Source organism: Vigna angularis, chromosome 2, assembly GCF_016808095.1.
Source record: "Vigna angularis cultivar LongXiaoDou No.4 chromosome 2, ASM1680809v1, whole genome shotgun sequence".
Classification (NCBI taxonomy): domain Eukaryota; kingdom Viridiplantae; phylum Streptophyta; class Magnoliopsida; order Fabales; family Fabaceae; genus Vigna; species Vigna angularis.
Window position 1 is genome coordinate 52,667,916 of NC_068971.1, and position 25,860 is coordinate 52,693,775.

At 35.9% G+C, this 25,860-nt stretch overlaps 4 protein-coding genes across 7 annotated transcripts; all 4 read right to left on the reverse strand.

The window, feature by feature from the left end:
- Nucleotides 1-1,391: 1,391 nt before the first annotated feature.
- Nucleotides 1,392-6,062, reverse strand: LOC108318952 (uncharacterized). Its single transcript, XM_017549946.2, has 13 exons — nucleotides 5,507-6,062; nucleotides 5,010-5,222; nucleotides 4,845-4,938; nucleotides 4,708-4,756; nucleotides 4,520-4,621; nucleotides 4,292-4,356; nucleotides 3,990-4,091; nucleotides 3,787-3,866; nucleotides 3,487-3,706; nucleotides 2,633-2,688; nucleotides 2,448-2,543; nucleotides 2,191-2,371; nucleotides 1,392-1,644 (listed from the first exon to the last, which is right to left on the reverse strand). Exons 2-13 carry the CDS (start codon nucleotides 5,039-5,041, stop codon nucleotides 1,534-1,536), a joined length of 1,188 nt encoding a protein of 395 aa, XP_017405435.1. The 5' UTR covers nucleotides 5,042-5,222; nucleotides 5,507-6,062; the 3' UTR covers nucleotides 1,392-1,533.
- A 376-nt stretch (nucleotides 6,063-6,438) lies between these two features.
- On the reverse strand, nucleotides 6,439-8,972 carry LOC108318973 (cation/H(+) antiporter 15). Its single transcript, XM_017549970.1, has 3 exons — nucleotides 8,709-8,972; nucleotides 7,617-8,627; nucleotides 6,439-7,527 (listed from the first exon to the last, which is right to left on the reverse strand). Exons 1-3 carry the CDS (start codon nucleotides 8,970-8,972, stop codon nucleotides 6,439-6,441), a joined length of 2,364 nt encoding a protein of 787 aa, XP_017405459.1.
- Nucleotides 8,973-12,801: 3,829 nt separating this feature from the next.
- Nucleotides 12,802-19,393, reverse strand: LOC108319033 (uncharacterized). Of its 4 annotated transcripts, none has more exons than XR_008247005.1 (10): nucleotides 19,136-19,393; nucleotides 18,958-19,056; nucleotides 18,770-18,874; nucleotides 18,536-18,688; nucleotides 18,045-18,143; nucleotides 17,827-17,955; nucleotides 17,014-17,193; nucleotides 16,433-16,549; nucleotides 13,957-14,324; nucleotides 13,002-13,123 (listed from the first exon to the last, which is right to left on the reverse strand). XR_008247005.1 is itself a non-coding variant. In XM_052873071.1 (10 exons), exons 1-10 carry the CDS (start codon nucleotides 19,391-19,393, stop codon nucleotides 14,084-14,086), a joined length of 1,203 nt encoding a protein of 400 aa, XP_052729031.1. In that variant the 3' UTR covers nucleotides 13,960-14,083. The 4 variants fall into 4 exon arrangements, 2 of the variants coding, with proteins under 2 accessions (XP_017405531.1, XP_052729031.1); XR_008247006.1 differs by having other exon boundaries at nucleotides 18,958-19,048; nucleotides 19,136-19,273; XM_052873071.1 differs by lacking the exon at nucleotides 13,002-13,123 and having other exon boundaries at nucleotides 13,960-14,091; nucleotides 14,270-14,324.
- A 1,613-nt stretch (nucleotides 19,394-21,006) lies between these two features.
- LOC108319032 (protein transport protein SEC23) lies at nucleotides 21,007-23,789 on the reverse strand. Its single transcript, XM_017550038.2, has 2 exons — nucleotides 23,096-23,789; nucleotides 21,007-22,977 (listed from the first exon to the last, which is right to left on the reverse strand). The coding sequence occupies exons 1-2, from the start codon at nucleotides 23,663-23,665 to the stop codon at nucleotides 21,328-21,330; spliced, it is 2,220 nt and encodes a 739-aa protein (XP_017405527.2). The 5' UTR covers nucleotides 23,666-23,789; the 3' UTR covers nucleotides 21,007-21,327.
- Nucleotides 23,790-25,860: the final 2,071 nt, after the last annotated feature.

The window sequence follows — 25,860 nt, forward strand, 5'->3', positions numbered from 1 at the left end:
GATTGTGTTTGTGAGTGTTTACGGAAATTTTGGTACGTTTATTTATAGCCCAGATTATGAATTTTGACAATTACACCCTTAAAAAAATTAACTTAATTTCTTATTCCAATTCAAATCACATCTTCTGAATTTTTAAATCTGATTAATTATCCTGTTATTCGGTTTGTTATTATAAAAAGGTAGTATGAGAAAAAGAAAAGTTTGGAAGTGTATGAAGAAAAAACGTGAAATGCAGAAAGAAGCGCCCTTAAGGTTATATGGATTAGACTATAAGAAATTCAAGGCTTTATTTTTACAAAGATATTTTTTATTTAAACCATAATATTTGTTCCTAACTTCATATAATTTACAAAAATTTTGGATCCATATAAATTTTGATATTTTTATGTCCAATAATTACATATTGACAATAATAAAGATTGATAATTTTAAACAATTTTTTAAGTAAAAAAAAATCATATTAATTAATTATTGTAGATTTTTTTTATAATAAATATTATTATAGTTTAATAGGATGAAAACAATAGTAAATTACGATAACGTTAGAAATTATCAATTTAACAAATTTTAAATAAATTATTATACTCAGTACAAATCACTTTAAAATAACTAATAGTTATCAATTAATTTTAGTACTATAATAAATGTTATTTTTTATTTATTTTACTCTTTTGTAAATATATTATATTTTTAATATTATTTTTTCAATAATATATTATTTTGGTTTTTAATGGTCATTAATACTTTATTTTTATTTTTAATCTAATAAATATATAATATTTTATTTTAATTCCTACAAATAATTTTTTTTTTAATTATTCTATATATACCACTTTGATTATATAAGAGGAAGTTAACAATAGAAATAAAAATAAAATGAAAAAGTAAAAATAATAAAAAATAAAAATAAAAATATACCTATAGCATGAAAGAGTAAATTGGAAGTTCTTTTTGTATTCAACTTTTGAACCATCCAACTTCATTACAATGGGAAGAGCGGGGTTGATGCTAGTCTATTTATCATTGTTATACAAAATAAAAATTTACCTTAACTTTGTCCCTATTTTCATCGTCAACAAAATTTATGTCTATACAAATACTCGTGTTTGTTATATGTTGTCTTAAATATTAATTACATAATTTCTTCAATGTCAGATCTTTAAAAAGGAAAATTATAAGTGTCTTATTTACAAACTATTACACTGATACAATTGATGAACTTTATATTGAAATCCAATTACAAAGTTTCTAAATTTTAGTGATAACTATTTTATAAATTATATGATGAACAACTTTTTTTTAATTGATGTAAAAAGTGCTTTACACATTGAATGCACATTTATCAAAAGAACTTGTTTAAAGAGTGGTCAAGATTTTTAACAATTTGGCACTTGTAGAAAATAACCTTTACAAGACATTTTAACAATTTGTTTCATTAAATGGAAAACAAGTTCAGCATTTTGACCTCAAACAAAGGTTCTAGTTGTGAAGGTATATACAATTAGTATGATATATGATGAACTGATAGTATCCTTAGCCTGAAGTATGATCAAGCTGCAGCTGTTCTATGACTACTTTTTCAACAGCATCCACGAAACTTGATATATTTTGCCGAACATGAGTATCCAAAGAATTGGCCAACTTCTGAAAAATCAAAAGCATGGTCAACATGTGAAGTATAAATCCACCAATATGATGTGGTTAAAAGGAATACTACAAAATCTTATTCTAGTATCACACAACACCATTCAATTCGGTTGATCAGAAAAAGATAAATGAACAAAAATGGAAAGATTTACTGCTTCATAAACTTATATTATTTCATTTTTTCAAAAAGTGGATTTCAATGTAAGCGGATTATATTTAAGTTCAAGCTTGAACCCCTGTAACATTTAATAACCTCCATCATAACCCTGGTCTCAAACTGCAATTATACACTTTAGGAGACATATTACTGAATTGAGACTAGAACTGGCTGAGCCACTACGTTAGTTTTCTAGTTGTCAAAAGAAACTAAAGATACATTCTAGGACTAAGCTACTATGAGATTTCAATAGGTTCAGCAAACAATTAAGAACAATTTGAGCTTAAAATCCTGATACCACATTGATACTCTTCGGAAATATCCATAAATCACAAGGAAGAATGAAGACAGAAGTTTTATAGCTAATACAGACTGAATTCCCTCACCTCAACTTTGCAATGAAAACTCAGAGAAGCTCTCTTCAAATCATCTGATCCCTTTATGCATATCAGCTTCAATGGAGATCGAAGTATGGGCCAGCCATGCGACAACTTTATGTACGCATCAGTTCCTCCTGCTATATGAGCCACAATAGTCTCATCTTTGTCCAAGTATTCAAGTGAATATCTGCATTGAGCCAAAAAATGTAAAGAGATACTGAAAGATATCCCAATTTAAGAGCATCAAAGCCAAACAGTCTCACCTCAATTTATTAGCATCCTTTATTACAAGACTCCTAAGTATGCTTAGTATAATTCTATCTTGCACTTTCTGCATAAACCACTGCAACGAGAACTTGCTGCATGGTAAATGAATGTCAAGGCATGAGTTGTGGCCACAAGAAATCTGGGACCCATGATTACGGAAAAAAATGACGACATGGCAAACCTGACAGACTTTGCATAATCAACAATGTCGCTCAAATATATATCATTTGGAAAAACCTAAATAATATATCCAAGAAATTTAATAAGTCATCTGAAGATAACAAGGATTACAAAAATGGAAAATTAAATTCACAAGTTGAAGTTTTTCATATGTTGTCCTTGCAGCATAAATAAATGGTATCATATCAAAACATCCTATGATACATACTTAAAATAGATTACAGAAAGAAAAAAATAAATGCATTTTGTGTTCTGCCAGGATCACATTAAAAGTATGAAACAACAGTACTAATAATTGGATATAAATTCCTAGAACACCGCATTGTTGTGTTCTGCCAGGATCATATTAAAAATACGTAATAACAGTACCAATGAATAGATATAAATTCCTAGAGCACTTAATCTGATAAGTGCTCCCTCTAGAATCATCTATATGAAATCTAGAGTTCAAAGCAAAACTGTAGGTATACAAGAAATGCTAGGGTACACAAGTTGGGAAAGGGAAAAATAAGTAAACCCTCAACATCAAATTCCCACTGGTATCTTTAAAAATCTATTGCTATTGTGATGGAATATTTTATATCAACATAATATAACTAGAAAAATTTACTCGTTTATCAAATATGTGATAACATTGTAACACAGAGTTAGTTCTGAACTTAGCAAGATACTAATGAATTAATGATAATTATAAAGTCAGTGCAATATTATAATAAATATTATAATAAAGATCACTAACCTAAACCATGAAGTCCAAGGCCCAACCAACTCAAAAATACACCATTAACAAGTTAATTCTTTTGAACAGCAATCCTCATACAAAAGTCAAATTAAGATGAGGACATATTTTCATACCTGGACATTCTTTAACTTCATAGTCCCTTCAAAAACTTCAATTAACAACTCATGATTCAGCTCAGCTGCATCAATGGTATCTTCTTGAACACTCAGCTGATAAAAAATGTCCTCAAATGATGGTATATGAGTCTGCAATGACAACCTAATGCAATTCTCATCAAATGCAAGCACTCTTAGACCCGTGAGCGCATCCTCAATCTGCTCTACAACTTCAAACCTAAATAAGGGAACAAGATGAGTAAGCTGTGACACAGAATCACAAATAAACATTTCAAGGGTAAGTGAAAGCTGACTCACCACTTCACTGTGAACTGAAGATCCTGCAGAGACTTTAGAATCAACTTCATTTCATCAATCTTATTTTCAAGTTCAAATAGCTGCAACATATGAAAAAAAAATATACTATTTATAGATGTCATATAGTTTTGCATGTCTTTGAAACTAATTCAATTCAATTCAATCCCCAAGAAAGTAGCATGGATTCTAAGTGTCAACAACACCTCTAAATTTTTGTCTACATTTTCAGCAGCCAAATTTGAACAATCTTCTCTTAGAATTGGGGAATCAATGCCTTCAGTAGCCTCAGATATGTTCTTCTGATCCTGTAGTTATTAAAAGCTGATATCAAAATATGATAACCACACGAAACCCCGCTACAACTCCACATGTGCCAAAGAGATGGTCAATGAAGTGGACATAGTAATAACAACGAAATTCACAGCAGCTGCCCATCAGAGCGAGCAAAGGAATTAGCCACAAACAGGTTCTTAATTTACAAGAGGACCAAGTAGGAAGCAGCAACCTTTGACTGAATATAATGTAAAGAAAAGTCCAATTCTTCAAGTTTGGCCTCCAATATGGCAGAATCTGGAGAGGGTGGAATAAGAAGCAAAATGTGGAATGATTCACGATGGTGACGTAATAGTAATACTAATAGAGAAGACAGATAACATGAATTGGATTAAAAGATGGTAGGTGCTGGCAAGTGCGAGTGTGCTGGCAAGTATGTGAGTGGGTGTGAGAGAGAGACCATCGTTGTGAATTTTGGTAAGAAGGCCAATCTGGTCAGCCATTTGGGCAGATTGAAGGTGGACGGTGTGAAGCTCCTCTTGCAAATGGTGTATGTAAGCATCTGGAGTGGGGCAACAAAAGTTAAGATTCAATTCTCACACAAAATGAGATGAAATGAGTAGGGAGAAGGGAGTAAAAGAGAAGAACCTTGAATTTCGAAAGAAGGGAAGTCGGATACAATGTGCTGCAGTGTATTCTGTAGTATTGAAAATTGAAAGTGAATAGATAGGAAGCCGTTGGGAATTGGGAACAGCCACGAATGAGAACAGGTAACCTAATCTAACCTCAAGATGAAGAGCGCAACGATTGGGGGTATCCAATTCTAAAGGGTTGAAATCGTGGTCAACATCGCAAAGCTTCTGAATCTGCGCCATTCGACTGAAACAAACACACAACAATCGTAACAGAGAGGGGTAATTAGAATGAGAAGCCGGTAAATGAACCAGTACCTGCGGAGCTCGGTAAATTGTTCTTCAGCCATCTTTCTCTCAAAATCCAACACAACTTTTGCAGACTTGTTTAAGGCATTATAATCTCCATTTGGCAAACGCAGAAAACACAAGCGCAAAGAAAACAGAAACCTTAACAAAAGAACTTAGTGATGACAGAGCATCTCTTACTCTCACTGACCCACTAGCACGATAGTTGGTACAAGCATCAACCTGAAATTCAAATAAGCATATTGGAAAACGGCAGAGGGAAATCCTAAAAACGAAAGAAAAGCCCGAGAAACCCCAAAACTCCAAGGAAACGATCAACACCATTCAAATATTATACATATGGTTCTATCATAAACAGACACCCAATTGTTTTAATCAACAAAACTTCAACATATCATTTCAAAATATGCAGAAATACACTCCAATACACAACTTCAAGACAATAAACATCACAAATAGGAGAATTGGGTATCTGCAATACAAAAACAGCTATAATAAATACTTACCTTTTTCTACCCAATCAATGAAGCCATCGAAAGTGCCCAAAAAACCAACCACAAGGCACCGGAAAACAAACCACAGCGACCCCGAAATGACACCCACAAAGAGGGGGCAACACCACAGCCAACGCACACAAAACAACAGGAAAAAACCACCCCCACCAAACTAGCCGAAAACCACCAAAACAAAACCGCCGACGCGCCGGAGAAAACAAAAAAAAAAAAAAAACAGGCGGAAACGACCCAAACCAACGGATTACCCCAACAATGGACAAGGGGAGAAGAGGGGAGACCCAAATATAAACTCAGATGGGTGAGGGAAAAGATCAATGCTTTACAAAAAAACAAGTTGGGAAACCTAAAGAAAACTCAGGAAATGCATTGCGGACAAGACGAGAGGGTGTGAAAGTGAAAGAAGGGGGAGGCAAAACTGAAATGAGGATAAAAATTTGAAACTGCAAACCAAAAGATGAGCCAAATTCAAATTCGAAAGCACCGATCACAGTTATCCCATTGCCCTTCTATGTCCAATGACACTCTCAGCCCACCAAATTTTTAAACAGAGAAATGATTTTTTAACACCTAATAGGACTACTTGACAACCACTTTAAAGAATAATACCGTCATAAAAAAAAAAGTAACTTTTTATAATAATAAATAAATAAAATAAAAAATAAAGTAATAAATGTAAAATGAGTGTAAAAAAGTTTATATATTAGTATAAAAGATAACATTTTGGTTTTGGTGTTGGTAAATATTTCATTTGTCACTTTATTTAATTTTTTTTTACTTATGAAGTTATATCGGTAAAAATAAGTTAGAAAAAGAAAATTGCGAATAAAAAAAATATTATAAATGAGAAGGAAAATATAAGTGACAGAATGGAAATGTTATAAAAGGATTTAAGGTGAGAGGACACGAGAGAGGAGGAGAGAGAACTAAAATAACCAGCCTTTGCGAGGCTTGAGTGCGACTTGTTGCTGCACCACCAAAATTGATGCGCGGCTCTCCAAATCCGGCGAGGCCAGAAAGTCGCCGATGACACCTAACTCTGGGAATTCGCTCCAGTTTGTGAGTCCCTGGGTCTGAGGGGACTCAATCCCATGCCTCCTTCCGACAATGAAGAAATCATGCTCTTTCGCCACCTCACCGAGGAACGCTGCTGTCTCAGACCCTTCCCTTGCCACTATCTGTTGGTATCTTATGTTGTGTTTCATCTCTTCCATGGCTTCCCCTTCATCCCACTCCTCCTCTGCCTCGTGCACCAGGTGGTACACCACCAGCTTCATCCCCGTCTTCATCATAGCTCTCTTCGCTATGCACAGCGCCTCCTCGTCGTCCTCTCCCCCCAAATAAATCAACCCCACTCGAATTGAAGACTCCTCTCTCATTCTCTGCGAACCTCGGGACACCAGGATTCCGACCGAGCATGGAGCTTTTTCTAGCACCCTACAATTCAGTGCCCTTATGCTCTTCTCGTCCGATTCCACTTCCCCGTCCGTCGACCATCTCAGATGAAACGGAAGAATTATGATGGACGCCACCTTGTCAAAGGCAAGGTTGCAAACGTCTTCGTACATCAGGCTCGGTGGAGACACTGCGGTGCAGGGGTACGCCGTCACCACATGAGGGTTCTCGTGCTCGTAAACGTCGAAGGCAAGAATTACGTCGTCTGAGTATGACCTGTGTTGAAGCCCTGATTCTTGCCTTTGAATGCGATGCGGGATGAAAATTGGCAAGGCACGTCCCACCAACTCTATCAGATGCAATGCATCCACTATGATCGGACTTTCTGCCGTTGGACAACACAGGTCAATCATATCTATCATCGACGATATGTGGCTTGGCTTATGAATGCACACCAGTATCCTCAGCTCCGACCAAGCTCTTAAGCTCATGATGTTCCTTTTTTGGTACCCGGCGTATTTTCTTGAAGGGTCGTACAAAAACCTCACGGACCATTGCACTATGCATGCTACCACAATTATGCTCAGAATCATTATTCCGTATGTCAGCCCATCGATTACCTGCAAGTTTTTTTTTTTTGTTTTTCAATCTATATTAGAAATTCTGTATTAGGCATAATGGTATACAATAAGATAAGATGGATGATGACCTTGTAGTCGTATAAGAAGCAATAGAGACCGATTTCCACAACGCCTTTGGAGTTTAAAATGAGGGAGAGGGAGAGAGCATCACGGAAGGGCATGTGGCAGTAGAGGGCGGGTAGAATGCAGGATAAAATTTTGACCAAGTGGGTGAGGATGATGACGAGACAGACAGCGAAAACCGATGTGGAGGAATAAGTGGAGGAAAAATCTGCTTTCAGCATGCAGATGGTGACGAATATTGGCAGAAGGAAGGTGGTACCGAAGAAGTTAAGCTTCTTGACCAATGCAGCTCCCAGTGGAGGTCCCTCCGGCACGGCCAATCCCAGAATGAAAGCTCCGAGCACGAATTCTTGGTTTATTTTAACCGAAACCCAACCTAAGACAAAGAGCAGTACGATGATGACGTAGAGGTAACCATCTTTGACAGGCCTTCCTTCTGGTGTACTTCTGACGATCCAAAACATTACTGGGCGACACACCAATGGAACAAAGATAGCCATTGCAAGCAAACCCAAGAGGTTTGTAACAATCTCTTTGGTACCATCACCCTCACTAAACATAAAAACAGTGCCGATGGTGGTAGCGAATGTGCACAGTACGTCACTCACCAATGCGGCAGACAATGCCAATTTGCCAAGTTCGGAGTTTTGGATTTGAAGTTCATTGAGAAGGGAAGCAATGACGGCAAATGAAATGACAGTGTGGGAGACCAATGCAACAAGGAAACTGTTGTAGTTATGATCGATGACTTCAAGCAGTGGATGTGATAGTACGGCCAAGAATGCAACTGCGGTGAGTATGGGCACTACCAATCCGATGATGGCAATGGTCCATGCCTTCTTTCCCATCCTTGTTATCAAGCTAAAATCCATCTGCACACCGTTTATGAAAATGAAAAGCACAAAACCAATTGACGTTATTGTCGTGATCGTGTCGTGAGTTCCATACGGAAACAGCACCCTCATGTACGACCCCACTGGTTCCCCCACAAAAAGAGCTTGCAGAATTAGCCCAGCCTGTGTATACAAATAAATTGATGAATACATATAATTAATATGATTGCATAAAAACAAGTGTTGATTGAGACATATACATACCATCATCTGGGAAATAAAGAGAGGAACTTTGAAGGGCATGAGGATGAGCCGACAGATTTGGGTGATGGCAAATATTAGAAGGACTTGCAACTCAAACAAGGGGAGAAAAGATCTCATCGGAGCTCTTGTATTTTGTGGGCTGCTACGCCATAACCCATCTGAAACAATGTGGGGTGGAGCATCAAGACATACCTGGTACCTTTGTCTCCTTTCATCCACTTCCGTGATCGAGAGGAACATCGTTTCACTTGCATTTAACGCCATTTTCCCCACCAGTTAATCGATATCAATATCTCAGACTGATAATAAAAATTTACTCAATCAATTCCCCCAATATTGATCTGTGGAGTATGAAAGAGAAGGTATATCACATATATGTATATGTCTGTATCCCATGATTATCTGATGATACAGCCTATCCAAAGTTTGACCACAGTTGTCAACTAGAGTATTAATCTTTTAGGGTGTAACAAATCGTTTATTCTTTCATAAGTAATTAGTTTCTCATCGTCATCATCAACCAACTTCAGACCATACAACTATATTTACACCTTACATCTTTACACAGTTGTAATCTCCTACTAATTTTAACTATCTATTATAATTAGAAAAATATAACTGAATAATGTTTCCAATTATGTAGATACATGTGTCACTTCAAAGATTAAGATTACCTAATCTCTTCTGTGTATCTTTTAATAAACGGTAACAGTAATTTTAGAGTTCAAATAATAAAAAGCACTAATTTAACCGTTCAAAACAATAAGTTAACTATATTTATATTTATTTGTTATCTTAAAATTTTAAATATAAACTATTATATTATTAAAGAGATTGTGAAATGATTGTAACTTTTATTTTCTTAAGAAGTTTCAAAATATTATTTTTCTTTAATAAAAAAACTCATAAGATCCTGTTTATAGATAGCAATTTCGTCATCTATCTTTTTCTAAATTATGAAAGAAATCAAAATAGTAACGTGTGATTTTATTTTTAGCATGATGAATCATTTCTAGATTATCTCAAAAAATAAAATTATCCAGTCACGGTATGATTTCAGTAACTCAATATATTTTTTTAAAATATTTAATCCCTCCAGTTTTTAATTGTTAGATAGTTAAGTACATTCCATTATTTATATATATATAGGGTTAAATATATTTTTAGTTCCTAAACTATCACGCGATTTTAGGATTTTAGGTTTAATCTCTATTCGAAAGTTTTGTTCCTTTTAGTCCTCTTAGTTTTGAAATTCTTATGTTTATTTCTTAGAATTGAACGGTGTTAAATTTTTTTTTTTATGTGACAAACGGCGAGCCATGTTTGATGCAAGTTACTGTGACACGACGTTTTGGTTTCTGAAATCAGATTAGGGTTCTTAATTTATTTTATTTTTTAATTGAGAAAAAGTGATTGCCTCCTCTTGGTGAATCTGATGACACTGTTCAAGAGCCTCATCGAGATTGGGGTGCTTGCAATGATATCCACCCAGAGCCAGTAATCAATGGAGTGCTACATTCGCAATCACAACCAACTGACGCAATTAACAGATAAAAAAACGGTGAGGGAATAAAGCGAGGAAAAATGGGAGGAGAAGGAAGAAACCTGTTCGATGAGATGGTGAACGGGACTTCCATTGGAGGTTTCTCGGTAAAACCTTTTGAAAGAGACGTTCTTTCTGCGTTTGATGAGGAACAAAACGATGATAAGGGAGAGGAAAACGACACCAAAAACTGCACCAACAACTTCAGCAGTTAGGGGTCTCTTGGTGCCGCTATTTTTCTTCTTTGAGATTTGTTTATTAGGGGTTTGTGGAAGAGGGTCTGGGTTCGGTTCAGCGAGACTACCTGTTGTGTTGTTGATTTTGAAAACTTCAATTGTATTGAGTTGTTCATCCTCAATGAAGCTTTTACTATTAGGATGCATTTCCAGTGAGGCATGACCGAGACCGAGCGGAGGCATGATCGAGACCGAGCTGTCGGTGAAGCGGTGGGTGGATTGAGTCTTGGCAATTTTGATCCAAACCCCACAGTTTTTGTTCTAAGCTTCTTGAAATTGTTATGATATTCTGATTGAATCTTGAGTTTAGAATTCTGTTCAGGTTTTGAATTGCATATCCTTTTTAAATGCATCCATGACTAAAACTCCATAGAATCTGTCTCGGCTTTTGTTAATATGCTTACCAGATGAAGATTTCAAAAATTGGATTTCTTTAACTTTCCTGGGACACTAGTAGTGCTGGCTCATCAAGTGTATCTGACAAAGGAAAAACAACAATAATAGATGAATAACTTTAAAACAACTAGATCAAAAAGTTTTTAACAAACAAAAAAAATTCCGACCCGCCGGATTCAAACCAGCGACCTAAGGATTGTCTACAGACATTATCCAACTACAGTTCTCCGCTCTAGCAACTGAGCTAAAGTCGGTACATGATGTGTAATTTCAACAGTATATTTAATTCAAACAATATTATGTTGTTTGTGAAAATATCCATTTCTTAAAGACTTTAATGTTAATATAACTTTTATCATAGGTAATTGTCCAATACTTAGTAATATTATTTATCAAAATTTATAACCGTATTTAAATTTTTCAATTATAATTAATTATCTAGTATAATAAAATTTATCCACGTATATTTTATTATGTTTGAACTCTCAATAAGGATGAATCACTGTTAGAAATTCTAAATGGAACTAATTATTTTTATAACTTTGTAAAGGTTATAAAATTATTTTCTTTCAATGAGACTTTAATTTATGAAATGTTTTATATTATTAGATTCATAAATTAAGACATGTTTTCATTAATGAAAATGATTTTAATTTTAAATTGTGATGAAAATTATATTTTTGTAAAATGATAGAAATCTAATCATATTTATGTGATATCTATAAATACTAACATTTTTGTTCGAATCCCAAGTTCTTTCATATTTATAATATAATGTGGAACTTAAATTTATATTTGAATTTCTAAATAAGTGAGTTTTTTTAGGAAATTTTTTATATAAGATATCAGATATGATCAACTAAATCGATCACCAAGACAAATAATTAGTCTTACCTCCAACCCAAAAACATTATAAGGCATTAATTAAGTTTATAGATATTCTTTCTTTTATAATACTTAATTTTCTTATTTCTATTTAAATTTATACTTGAATTTCTCCAACACAAACACACAATCTCACTAAATTGTCTAATAATCTAAAATACAATGGCTATATATGTTTTTAAGACAGAAAGACTCCCACAGCAACATCAAGAAAAGGCAAGTTGTTAACTCATGACTAAAATTTTCCAAATTATAAGGAGACATTTTTTTTTTCTGAATCAAGTGAAAGATTCTTTAAGACTAATCATGACATTAATAGCTCATATTTATTTAAAGTTAATCAATTGAATGTGAAAAAATCATTGCTTAATAATGATATAGAAGAAAAGGTTTACACCAAAGCGGAAGCACATGAAAATATTTTTATACGTTTCAATGGTTAAAAATCGTTCATATGCAGTTAGAATATTGAGAAACAGTAATCAGTTATTGATAGGAGAAAGCTAAAAAAGTAATGAGAAATCGGAACTTTTAAAAACACTCAACTTCAAGTAAAGACGTACTCTTGGCGAAGCTCAATTTTTTTTTTTCACACTTTTGACAGTCATAGTTTTGCAGCAACATGTCTCCTAAATGGGATGAAGTTATCCAATGAGACTCAAGGTCTGAACAATATTATAAAAAATAAAACATTATAAATTATTTTTCTTTCCCTTTTCAAAAACGTATTACAAGTCAATATATAGAACTTCTATATTTCTGTTAGACCCAACTTTACATGCTCATGAAAACCAAACGTTGTCTCTATTTCTTGCATTCTCCATTTCATTCATTGACTCTGCTAACACCTTTAGATCGTAAACTTTTTGCGAGAAGAGTAAACAATTGAGTGAGTGGGGTACAACCATAAACATTAAAAGCCACATGGGCTAATCACCCGTTTTAAAGCTTCAACAATTTATTATTCATTTGAGGGTGCAAGGGTGGTGAATAACTGAAAATAGAGGCGAAATCCACCAAGAACATGGTAACATAGACTTACAACTAAAAATAAAATAACAAAACCAGAATACGCAAAAATACCCGTTCCTGTTCCGAACCAACATTTATAATTACAGAGTAATTTACAATTATAAAATCGAAAACTCTATGTTAGAGAAAAAAACACAGCAAAATAATCACGGTGAATTTCATTAGCCTGACTGTACACGTAACTTGTTGGCCACATGGAGCAAATGACTTATGTTTGTAGAAGGATAACTTTGCAGCAACTTGAGGTTAGAAGTGAAATCACCCGCTAGGAGGCGCCTACGGACGAGAATTAGCATTGCGCAGCATATTCTGAGGAGTGTTTCCTACACAGTATCGCAAGAGTTAATTTTCCTCTTTATTCTATTTTCACTGAATGAAAAATAATTACTAGATATTTTGAAAAGCAAGCTCCTCAGACGTCCTGACCAATCATTACCAGTTCTATGCAACAATATGATAACCAAAAGGAATTTATAGTTCCAATACTACAATTAAGGAAAGCACATGACTTGTAAGCTGTCACATACCCTAGTTTTCTCAAGCGAAACACAAAAGGAAGTAACTTCGACCTTGTTCTAATCATCTTTCCTTTAAGAAAAGATGCTATAAACTGCAGGTTACACTTGCAGGTCGGGGGTAAATAGAGCAAGCGTTATAAAGTATAGTAAACATGAGAACTGTTCTTAATGATGCTTAATAAGTTTTTAATTAGGACATCTTCTGGATAGTTGCAGGTTTTCGGTTTAGTTTTCCAATATAAATTGCAAGACATCCGTGAAACTATTTACTTAGGCCGTAATTAGTTCCTATACGAGAAAAATAGTAAGTTATAGTTCCCATACAGATTTTGTTTGGCGGTTTATCATCTTTGGAAAATTTTCATGGCGGTTTTATATAATAAAAAGTTTTCGGCAGAGTCCACAGCAGGGACCGCACTTAACTGGTATACAGGTTCTACGTAGTCAAAAGGATTTCTACAGAATTCTCAATAGGGACCACAACTTAACGTGTACACATGTATAAGGACTAAAACTTCTAGTTTTCCCATTTAGGGACTGAAATTCAAAAAAAATTATAAGGACTAAATGAATAGTTTAACCAAACATATATTCAACTAAAATAAAGGTAGTTTAATTTTTCACGTGATCATTCAAACCTTTTCCAACATCATATCTTGGGGGCAGTAGCTTCTCAGCTCCTTCCACTGGACAATAGATGGCAAAGGCCAATCAAAGCCATTTACCAAACAAAACCGAAATGCCTCCTCAATGAGAGCGTACATGTTATGATGCTGGCAACAACATGACTATAATGGGTAGCAGGATCCAGAGTATAAAATGATGATGCACAATGTGTTTCAAAACACACTGTTGCTATCATGAGTACAGAGGTCATATAGAATAAAAAGAACTCAGCTGAATTTGAGACATTAAGATATGCATTGCTTGGCAAAAAGACAGCCAACATACAGAAGCACGTGAAGGAAGGCCTGCCGCAGCTTGCTGGGTACATTACCGTCCAAAACTGTAATTGCATGCAATACCCATTGGTTGGCGTGAGGAAGGAGAGTTTACCGGTTACAGAAGGCGGAAGGCCGTGGCCAACCCCAAACATGCTATAGCCAAATGGCAGAAAGAAGGGTGGCTTCTATTTAATGATTTTTGTATGTAATAAGGTGTACATAATTACATATATAATGCTAAAAAAGCTTAAATTTCATGAAATATTCATAATAATCAATAAAGAGCCGCAAGTCTTACTGTATTGCATAAAACATAAGGAGTGGTTGACTAGTTGAGAGGAATGATGAATTGGAAAGAGCTTTTGCTTTCGGGGAGCGAGTGATTTGAGTAATAATTTTTGTATATAATAAGGTGTACATAATTACATACATAATGCTAAAAAAACTCAAAGTTCATGAAATATTCATAATAATCATTAAAGAGCGGTGAGTCTTAATGTATGTGTTGAAATAATTAGTAAATCTATGTAATCATTACATATAAGGTAGGGGGTTGTGTGTTAGATAATCTTGTACCTAGCTCTCTGTCTAAGTAGTCTAGGACAGTGCTTTGATGTTTAATCCTTCCATTGTATCAGTTTTTCATATATATAAATAAAGGACTATGAGAGGGATTCATTAAGCCCTAAAAACATATATTTTCTCTCTTGTTTAAATCTTAAGTTGGTATCAGAGCAGTGCTCTGCCTGTTTGTCACCTTCGGCAATGTCATTGACAAAGTAATACTTGGGAGTTGGTGCCTTTTCCACTAGGAAAAAGGACAGTTTAATGTCAATGGGTGTATGCTATCAAAGTCGGCTCTATTGTACAAGTTGATAGACTCAAACCTCAGTTAGTTGTTGTCACATTTTTTCTCTGTGGCCAAGATGACCATTGTTCATCTTTTCTTTGCAATGGCAGTCATTTGTCACTAGCCACTTCATAAATCAGATATCAAAAATGTCTTCCTCTATGGTGATCTTGAGGAGGAAATTTACATGGAACAACCTCCTAGGTTTGTTGCTTGGGGGGAGTTTGGTATGATATGCAAATTGCATAGGCGATCTCGGATTGAGTTTATTTGTTATAAGCTTGGTACATACAATTTGTATGATCTAGCTTAAAGAGGAGTGTTGAAATAATTAGTAAATCTATGTAATCATTACATTTAAGGTAAGGAGTTGTGTGTTAGATAACCTCGGTACTAGCTCTCTGTCTAAGTAGTCTAAGATAATGCTTTAATGTTTAATCTTCCTATTGTATCATCTTTTCATATATATATATATATATATATATATATATATATATATATAAATAGATGACTATGAGAGGGATTCACTAAACCCTCAAAAGATATATTCTCTCTTGTTTAAATCTTAAGTGTATGTATTGCATAAATCAAAGGGAGTTGTTGACTAGTTGAGGAATGATGAAATGGTAAGAGCTTTTGCTTTCAGGGAGAGAGTGATTCGACAAGTATTGCGACTCATGTGGTTTCAGTTTACAATTTGAAAAATGAAAACTACAATAAATTGAGAACTAATTTATAAAACTGAAAACTAGTTTTAGGTTTTAAAAATTCCAAAACTTAAAACTGAAGCAAAACAAAATTGAAAACTAGTTCCCCCTCCTGTTGCCCGTCTTTGGTGAATGGAATTTCCTGAGGGTTTTGGGGCAGTTGCGGTGTTTCCTTGTACTGTTTTCTCTGTCCAATGTGTTTTTGCGGCTTCTTATTGGGTTTTGTTTTATTTTCCTTTTTTCCTTCAACTATGTGACTTCGCTTGGAGGATAACTTAAAGCTAACCACTACTTTTTTTTTCATCATTGTTTATTCTCTTCAACATTATTAATGTAAAACTAGTCAAGAAGCGCAGCCTACTATCTAAATAGGTCAATGCCTTTCCTTTTAATTAGCTACCTTAAAGTAACCCTGAAACTTAAAATCCAATATCATCTATTACCATTGACATCGCCAAGTGTGGCGGACCATGAGGTTAAATGTAAGTCCATTAATTTTATTGAGGGAAAAGCTTAGGGGAACCATTGGGTTAAATGTCAGACCATTAATTTTATTGAGGGAAAAGTTTAGGGAGTCCAATATAGTATAAGGAAAATAGGAGCAAAACTGTACCTGTGGACCCTCTGGATCACTTAAAATGACGTCCCAAATATGGAGGATGTCAGAAAAATTAAATTCCTGAGTCAAGAGGAGAGTAATCCACCTAAATGCATAGAATTGGGGATTGACCTGAAATTTAAATGTGAGATTTGTCATTTTTTCGATCAACTGCTCAATAACCAAATCAAACACGTACTTGAATCATCTGACAAATTGAAACTGAACATTATACCGACTAATTAAAGACTAAAAGTGACACTTAACTAGTAGATGAACACAAAAACTGTCTACCAAAAAGAAAAAAAAAAGGTCCAAAAAGAACAGGTGCAACATAGAACGCGTCACTGAATCAATGAAGCAGGCAGGAACACACTTACTAGATCATTTATTATTTATTAGTTATTTTATGAATAAAATATTGGAGAATAATGAAAACATTTTTTGAACAAATTTAATAAAACAGAAAAGAGATGATAGGACAATGTCTTCATCCCTCGCCCTTGTAATTATTTGTCAAACAAAACGAGTTAGCCACCATTGCTCTAAGGCGTTTCTTTTGGATAGATAGAGCACGTACTTAAATTGCCTCTTACCTGAGTAGTAACCTCAAGATGACGCCACAGTTCTTCATCGTGTTCTTTTAAAAGCTGGGACAATCTTGTAATAGTGGAACGGATTCCAACAATACTATTATCAAGTTGTTGACAAAAATTATCTTGGAACCCACTCAATAGCTCAACAAAACAAAAGAATGTGTCTGCTTCAGCAAAGGCCTGCATTTAGTTATTGGAAACAGCTGGGAAAATTCAAAATCACGAGTAAAATGAAACTACATAATCAATCACTGCTATCTGAGCAACTTTTATTAAACAAAAACCTCTTATCAACATCCCCATGGCCATATTTTTTTTATAAAAAAGTTTCTCTCCAGAAATCATCATTATGAAGCTTTGAAATACATTGGCACCCCAAAGCTTCAACAATCATGTGCTTCTAGAGCAAGATGCATTAAAAAGAAAAAGAAAAGATACAAAATATTACAACCAACCATTGGGGTCAACACTAAACAGATGCAGCAATCAAGAAAACCTGGTAGCCCATACCGGTTCCTAAAAAGGTCCCGAGTAAAACAAGTGGGAAACCTACCATACCAAGCAAACTCTACCCTGGAATCCAAACCCGAATTACCAAGTCTATCATCACATTTATTTCCTTCTCTGTATATAAGAGAAACATGAAATTAATAGCCTTAAACAAAGAAATCCCAATGGCCATTAATTATTTCACCTTTTCTCATTTTGTTTTATGTACATGAAAACATTGTATATAACAGATGGCAATATTTACTGTCCTAATTCCCTAAGTAAGCATTTCTCCATTTTCTATGTTTGCAAAGATGTACTCACAGCATTTTCCTCATCGGGGTCATTTTTGAACACATAGAAGAGAGGGGCCACTACTTCATTCATCCCTTGAACGTATCTTATACCTTGGTTCAACTTTGCAAAAATAATTAATATGTTCTTTAAAGCATCCTGAAAATTCCCCAAAAGTTGAAAGTCAAGAAAAAGGATTGAGTTACTCAATTTGTCTATATGAATTTCAAAATAAATAGAGGAACAACCTGATTAGATTTTGCCAATTGACAATCACCGGAGAAGAACTGTATATCTGGATGAGTACGTTTTACATCACGATCAATCTGCTCTATGAGCTCTGTGTCCTAGAAAAATGAAAGAAAATAAAAAGAGGAGTACAGGAGATTAGATTAAGTTTTGAGTAACAGTAGTCATGACACAGGAAGTAGCATAGAAGTTCATAAAAGATTAAAATATTGATAACGGAAAGATCATTAGCAGTATTGGTACAGGTTCCGCTGTGTAAAACTAATTCCCCCCACAGACACAGTGGTAATGGTAGAACAGATTGTATATATAGAAGCAAACCAGAAACTTAGCACGCAATTGAGAATACTGTATCTGTAAGTGTAGAAAGTAACGAGTTGCAGTAAATGGCTTTGTAATTTCTTAACCGTAAAGTAGGTGATATTTATGTGTAAATAAGACGTATAATTAGACTTAGGCAGAAAAAAATGCATAGATATTAGATTAGTACCTGGAAGAATTGATTCCATATGCTGGTCTTGCCAAGACTCAAAGGGTGATCCTCATGAGGGATTTGTGATCTAGAAAGCAAGATACGAGTCTCAGATTTTGCATCATCGATGTCATGAGCAGCGGAGTTGTAGATCCTCCTCGTGATTTCTGACTGACTAGGCACAGAAACATTCAGAAGTGTGTGGTTGGGACTCTTAAGAAAGGAAATAATTGATGTAGGTGACGAACTTACAGGATTCATGAGGAGGTCGTCTTTGAATTGTCTGTACTGGGACCTCTTCTTGGCTAATTCAGAGGACCAAAGGGAACGATCGGACGGAAGATATCCAAGCAAAAGCTGAAAAGATAAAAAACAAAATAAATTGTAATCGTGTCTGTGTGTGAGAGATGACATTAAATTGGTAAAGAGAGGGTAGGTACCTTCCAGAGCGTAGGGCGTAAAGCAGGGGCGGCAGCACGAGGAATGCCTTGAGAAGCGACTCTCCTCAACTCGCGTATGTCTATCATCTTCCTAGATAACTAATCACAAACTAACTTAGCAACCAAAAAAAACTAAAAAAATCAATTAGTCCATGGATAAATGATTGGGAAAGCTAACCTCGGTCAACAACTGAGCCTGAGAGGAGATGTCATCGGCGGCGGAGGATGCAGAAGCAGAAGAGTCGACGGACGAAGAAGAAGGAGAGGCATTGTGATTAGTTGGAGGATCTTCTCTGACAGAAACGGGGGGAGGCGGAGGAGGAGGAGGAGGAGGGGGAGGAGGAGGAGAGGGCGGGCTAAAGCGGTGGTGATCGGAGGGGGAGGACCACAGAGAACTGTTCATCCACTCCGGTACCTGTTTCTTCTTCTTCATCATTCTCCTTGTTTTACTTTCAATCTAGGGTTTCTCCGCTCAGGGTCAGGACTAGAATATATTAGATTTGCTTCCACTGCATAAAAAGAAATTGGAATTGGAATTGGAATTCGGAATTGGAAGAGAAAATATTCAACTCAACGGCAACCAACATCGAGGCATGCATTTGCAATTTCGTATTTACACCTCTTCCTCTACTCTTCTCTGCTTGTATTGTATCTATACACATGGCCCCGCTACACTATGCCACCACAACACACTTCACCACATAACACAAACACAACACCATCTACACCGAATGCCTATTCCCTTCATGCCTTACTGTAACAATTTCTTCATTTTCTTCTAAATCACCTTTTGGATTAAAACACTTCATCAAAGCTTCCAAACTTAGCTCATTATTAACTACATATTATACACCAAATTCCACACTTGTAATCTCAATTCTTAATAAGTTATTTAATTGGTAACCAACCAATAATTAAAATAACACCAAATATTCCATGCTAACATTTTAATGAAAAATCCTTTGTAATTATCATAAAAATTCTTTACTTCATTCCATTAAACTCATTGTACAATTTACTACTGTGAGAGTTTGTTTTAAACAAAAAAGGCCTATAAGTTATTTACTTCCTTGATATTTAATAGGAGACAACAAGATCATTTAACTCACAAACTATTCAAACCCCCCCAAAAGCCCGTTATAACAACACAAACGGAAGTTATTCAAAATTTTGTTTGAAAGCAATGTCTTTTCCGTTAAAAGAATTCGGTTTTGCTGTGAAAATTCTGGGTCCACAATTTCAGTAAAGCTACGACCTGGAGAATGTTTTGAACAACTTGATGTCGTTACAACTCTGAATCAAAAGGCATAACCAGTCGGAAACGTCATTTGCATTCTTACTGAAATTCCGAGTTGGAAGAAAGCTTGAAGAAACCTTTGTTTGCACACCTTTCAAAATAGTAGTTTCTCTCCAATTTTTCAATGGGGAGTGCAAAAGGACTTTGCTTCAACTTTAAAATGTCTTCGGATATTCTCTTTTTTTTTCTTTCATCTTCTACTTAAAAGTGTGTCAATTTTATTTATCAACAGACTACTGTCTTTTTTTTTTCTGAACAGACTGTTCCACTAGTTTTCAGATCCTACAAACTTAGAGGTGATGCAATGTTTTTTCTTCGGTACACTGTTGAGAGCAAGTAATAACACAATGAAAACGGGCGAGTTATGCCTATAAGAAATACAACTGTAGTACGACATTAACCGAGTATTCCATTTTTATGTTGTCAATCTGGATATACCTCAGTATTCTGAAATTGATTAACATATGTAATAATCAACTTCAGTCAAGAATTTGTCACTGTAGCTTTCTAAATAAAATTTGTATGCGCCAAGGGTTAAGAATTTGTTACCCAGTGTATGAGTCTGGGGTGCATAATTTGTTTTTGCAAACCTCGCCAACCAGCTTACCAAAACCATATAAAGATCACCTTACAGCGAAGCGATAAATGAAGAAGCTCTATATGTTTGAACAATGAACCCTGGCAAACATATTGTCCCTACCAACCAAGAGAAAATAAGTCTTGCTCGCACCATAAAGAAGAAACACAATGTAAATGCAAATAAAACCGAGCGTAACTTTAATCTGTCGTAGTGTTATTTACAGTCCAGGAAAGAAGCTGGGGGAATAATACAGTTTCTAGTCAGAGTAACAGTAACCATATGCTACCTACATCTTCAAAACTAGTCTAATAGACAAAACCAATCTAATCACAGTGAAGATATCAGATATAATTTACAAGTCCGTAAATGTAAACATCAAAAAAACAATCTTCCGAAAACAAGAAACCTCTTCTTTGAAAATTACTTACAAATTTCAAAAACTCTTTCGCATGTCCATAATAAAGAGAATAATCCAAATTAGTATTCTGCTTTACTAGCTTTGCACTGCCAGTACCTGCAACTGATCTAGAAAAACTTCCAAGCTCATTTCATCAGTAAATATAATATCTGATCCATCTGTGTAGGTTGAGTTTTGAGTAACAGATGGATTCAACTTGGCGAGAAGAAATCTAGCCTGGCTACTATGCTGATCACATCTTATAATCCTTGGCACTGGAACCCTGTCGGCCACCAATTGCTCTGCATCCAGTTCCGGGGCTTCCAACAGCTTTCTGAAGTTCTCATGATTGGGGTCCTTGTCATAACCCAGCTTCCTCCACTGAGCGATCTTGGACCCGTGATGAATCACCACATAGAAGAAAGAATCAAAGAGCAAGATAAAATCCGGAGAAACAGAACGAATATCCAGCAGTACTGGAACAGGTGGACCATCAAACGAATATTGGAAAAGCGTAGGTTGAATCATTATAAGCGATCCTACAACTCCCTCGCGGTTGAGCATGAGCCGGAAAAAAGCAGTCTCATCAGGAGTAGTGTTACAGACATCAATGAATTGAGATCGCCTCAAGTGAAACATAAACTGGGGATAGAGCGAAAAGTTGGAGGATAGGCGGAAGGAAGATGGGTCTTCTGGCACATAGTCCCCAAACTTAGAAGTAAAACGTATGAGCGTGTCATCCAGCCATCTAATAACATCACGGGGATGGCATTCCTGTGCACGTAGAATGGCAAGTCTTGCCATAACTGCAGCGGCGGCTTCTTGATCAAATCCAGCAGCAATATCAGCAGAATGGTTTGCAACCCATCGTCTAGCAGCAGTTGTCACTCTTTTCCGGCATTCCATGTTCCCCTGCCTGTACCGCGTGATAAACTGAATCAAAAATGCGGAGCCGGGTTGAATTCTTTGCCGCTGATTCACTTGGAAGAAAAAAGCAATGCAAGTTTTGTGGGTAAGAGTGTTTAACTTCCACAAAGAGGTGCCACCTTGTCCAACCTCAGCGTCACTCACCAAACTGTTCTTTCTATGCAGAGACACGCAAGGGCCAAGTGCTCCACAGATTTGGACATCTTTGGTGGTAACTATCTCAATAGTGGCATCAAAGTTCATCTTCAAATGGCCCTGGTTGTCAGACTTGAACATATGCCCGAGACATTTCTTGAACTGATCGGATTCGAAAGATTCGGAGAGAATCATGAATCCACCAGACTGCTCAACAGGTTGTCGAAGCTCGGCGGCCCCAACTTGGTCGAGCGAACAGGCAAAGAGATCAAGAATAACAGACGCATCAGATAGCCTCTTGGAGAGTTGGTTATAGAAAGAGCACGAGTTGGCGTGGTGTCTGGCTTGGTTGTTGAAGATGTGATGGTGGGTTCTGATGGGTTGGCGGAGCTCAGAGTCAACAACGATTCCGGGTCCGATAGTGGCAGGTCCGGAGGTGAAGAGCATGATCCTGGAGCCTGTGGTGACAAGGCAAGACTCTAGAAGTCCGAGGGCGACGGAAATGGCAGTGCCGGTGCACCTTGGAGGGCGAGTGGCGGAGGTGGAGTAGAATGTGGAATGGATGTCTTCAATTGCAGAAGTGATGGAGAATTCACATTCGGAAAATGGCAACAGAAAATCCTGTTTTGGGGTGTGTCCGTGATGCAGCGGGTGGGGGCGGCCGATGTTGAGGAACTGGCGGATCTGAGGGAGAAATTAAGGAAGATTGAATAAAGTCAGTTGATGATCGAATGAAGTGGATTGAGTGTAAAAGAAAGCGGGGATTGAATCAGAAGAAGTAAGAATAATAAGAGTGAAATACCTGATTGGAGGAGAGATGGCGGCTGCCGTGAAAGAGGTGGAGGGAGGAACAGGGGGAAGAGGCGAGATGGTGGAGATAGACCATGGAATCGAAGGTGAGGAGAGCGACGAGGGCGTGATCGGGGAAGTGGTGGTGGAGGAGGAGGAGGAGGTCCTTCTTGAGGGAGAGCAGTTGGTCGTCGGGGGAGGAAAGATCGATGAGAAAGACGAAGGCGGGGGGAGGGGGAGGGGGAGAGGAGGAGGGGAGAGAAGGAGAGTACTCGACGGTGCTGTAGGTGGGGAAGAGTTCGGCAGGGAGGTTGGTGTCGGCGATGGGGCGGGGAAAGGGGTTGCGGAGGAAGCAGAAGGGGCAGTGCCAGATGCGGGACTGGTAGTCGAGGCGTGCGTAGGGGTTCAAAACGGCGGCGCATCGCGAACAGAGAAGAGGGTGGTATGGGAGGATAGGGACCTCACTCACCATCAATGGACTACACATTATGCTCAGAGGGATCACCAGATTCGTCCCCTCCGCCGCCCACGAATTCCACGTCCACCGGAGCCCTTCCACCGCCTCCAATTCCAGCAGGTCCATCTCTCTCACACACGCACACACTCGCTCTCTATTTCCCTTGCCCTTTGCACCCACCAAATTCCATTCCAACCTTCCTTTACCCTTCTACACCGAATTCCTCTTCTGCACCTTTTCAAAATTTGTTCAATTATATTTAGTGAAGAACTAATTTTATTCTGATATAATAATTACAAAATTAATCATCAAATCATCTATACATATACTTATAAAGTTTATATTCATTCTTAATCTCTCAAATATATTCTCCAACTAAGGTGAAAAAATGATAAGAGAAATAAGGTTAATCTTGTTCTTTTTGTAGAGTCCCTAAGAAATTCACACATCGATGCTACTTCCTATGGTTGATATTCCCGCTACTTGCTTAGGTGATTTCAAATTAAATATTTCCAAGCCCTACTTTTATAATTGCATGATTTTTTTTTTGTCTATTTTAGAAGTGATAATGTATTTCATAGATAATCACCATAATTAGAACAGGTAATATAAGAATCTTGAGTACGACGTATTAATACAAAATTCTAACAGTTTTTTTATTATTAATTTATATGTCTAACATTTCTATTATAATAAGTAGTGATGAAATATATTACGGTAGAAGAAGTACTAATTTCTAAAACATGTACACATTTTTTATCTATTTATAGAATTTGACTTTTTTAATCAAAAATAATTTATTAAACTGATTCTTTTATTGTTTTTTAGTCTAAATTTATGATTTTTAAAAATATAAAATAATATTAATTAAATAGATTAAGTTGTTTTTAAACCAATATTTATTAGTTGAATTTAATTGATTTAATGTGATTAAATAAGTTCAATTTTTTACCTTGGTCCCACCTACAGTAATCTAATATAGGCTATATTTAGTTTAGGAGTAGGAGAGATGCAGTAGACAATTATGTTTAAAAGTTAAAAGTTTAATTACTCTCTTCATCCTCATTTTTTATGATAATGTGTTTATTTGGTTGTTACTTTTGAAAAAATGTCAACTTAGTTCACACTTTGTGTAATGTGTATCAATTAAGTTCATTCCGTTAATTTTGCATAAATGGTGTTAACACTGTATGGTAACGCAGCAACACATTATGGTAACGTAACAAAATATATTTGAAAGGAGTAAAGTTGTTTAAATTTACTATGCAACGATGTTCTTGACAGTTGTATACAAAGGAGGAGCCTATACGTAGTTGTCCTAAGTGAAATATGAACCCCAAGTAAAGTAAAGTTTGGAGCTTTAGGGTTTGGAGGTTACTATTTTGTGTTGCGAGTTGCATGGTGGGTCTTGGTTCACAAAATGTTCTTCCCTCCTTGCAAGTTGTTTGACAAAGTCTTCTTCTTCTTTCATTGGGAGTTCGTTGAAGAAGTGTTGTCTACTCTCTGGTTTGGAATTGTTTCACGAAGTCTTGTTTTGTCCTTGCACGTTGGCTTAGGAAGTGGCAATGTCATAGAATCAGTGTTGTTCGTCTTGCTCATGGGGGACCTCTCGTGGTGGTTCATCCAGAGGAGTGGTTGGAACACAAATATGTCATTGTAGGGAGATTGTTGTCTTGAGAGTGGAAAAAATTGTTACGAACGAGGGGAAACAATTTTAGGGTTGCCCTAATTACAAGGTTTGATGTGTGAATTTACTTTTTCATTTGAGGTAAATTTATTTGGTGGTTAATGAAATGTTTGTTATGGTTAGACTTTTTGAACATAGTCAAAATGAATAATTTAAAGGATGCAAATGTTTTAAATGGCACAATGAAGATAATGTGGATGAACGGGATACTTCTATTGCTAAGCGAAGGAGAAACATTACTAGTTTGGAAAAAACAATTTTGATTTCTCATAAATGAGAGAAGTTGTTAATGTGGATGTTATGTTTTATGGGGTTGATTAACATCATCATTTTTGTATTTTGTTTAAAATTTCATGAAATGTTGTATTAGTAACATGTCATTACCGAGTTGGATATATCTGACGTTGTAATGTGATGTTATTAAAAGAATCAAAAATATGAAATTATGCTTTGAATATACAATATACAATATAAATGATATTTATGATATAAGTGATATTTTGCTTTAAATCAGATTCAATATACAATAAAATCAGAAATTCTCCTTTCAATAAAAGTGATATTCATTTCAATATACATTGAAATCAGAAATCGTGCTTTAAATGTGCATGATATTCATGTTAATATACATTCA

Excerpts from the sequence above, each read along its gene's own strand:
- LOC108319033 (XM_017550042.2), bottom strand. The coding sequence starts at position 19,393 with ATGATGAAGAAGAAGAAACAGGTACCGGAGTGGATGAACAGTTCTCTG. Across the intron at positions 19,057-19,135 it reads AGGCTCAGTTGTTGACCGAG|TTATCTAGGAAGATGATAGA; the intron begins GTTAGCTTTCCC and ends GTTTGTGATTAG. Across the intron at positions 18,875-18,957 it reads TACGCCCTACGCTCTGGAAG|CTTTTGCTTGGATATCTTCC; the intron begins GTACCTACCCTC and ends TTATCTTTTCAG.
- LOC108319032 (XM_017550038.2), bottom strand. The coding sequence starts at position 23,665 with ATGGACCTGCTGGAATTGGAGGCGGTGGAAGGGCTCCGGTGGACGTGG. Across the intron at positions 22,978-23,095 it reads GCCATCTCTCCTCCAATCAG|ATCCGCCAGTTCCTCAACAT; the intron begins GTATTTCACTCT and ends TTTCTCCCTCAG.
- LOC108318973 (XM_017549970.1), bottom strand. The coding sequence starts at position 8,972 with ATGGCGTTAAATGCAAGTGAAACGATGTTCCTCTCGATCACGGAAGTG. Across the intron at positions 8,628-8,708 it reads TCTTTATTTCCCAGATGATG|GCTGGGCTAATTCTGCAAGC; the intron begins GTATGTATATGT and ends TTGTATACACAG. Across the intron at positions 7,528-7,616 it reads GCTTCTTATACGACTACAAG|GTAATCGATGGGCTGACATA; the intron begins GTCATCATCCAT and ends AAAAACTTGCAG.
- LOC108318952 (XM_017549946.2), bottom strand. The coding sequence starts at position 5,041 with ATGGCTGAAGAACAATTTACCGAGCTCCGCAG. Across the intron at positions 4,939-5,009 it reads CAATTTACCGAGCTCCGCAG|TCGAATGGCGCAGATTCAGA; the intron begins GTACTGGTTCAT and ends TGTTTGTTTCAG. Across the intron at positions 2,544-2,632 it reads GATTATGCAAAGTCTGTCAG|CAAGTTCTCGTTGCAGTGGT; the intron begins GTTTGCCATGTC and ends TTTACCATGCAG.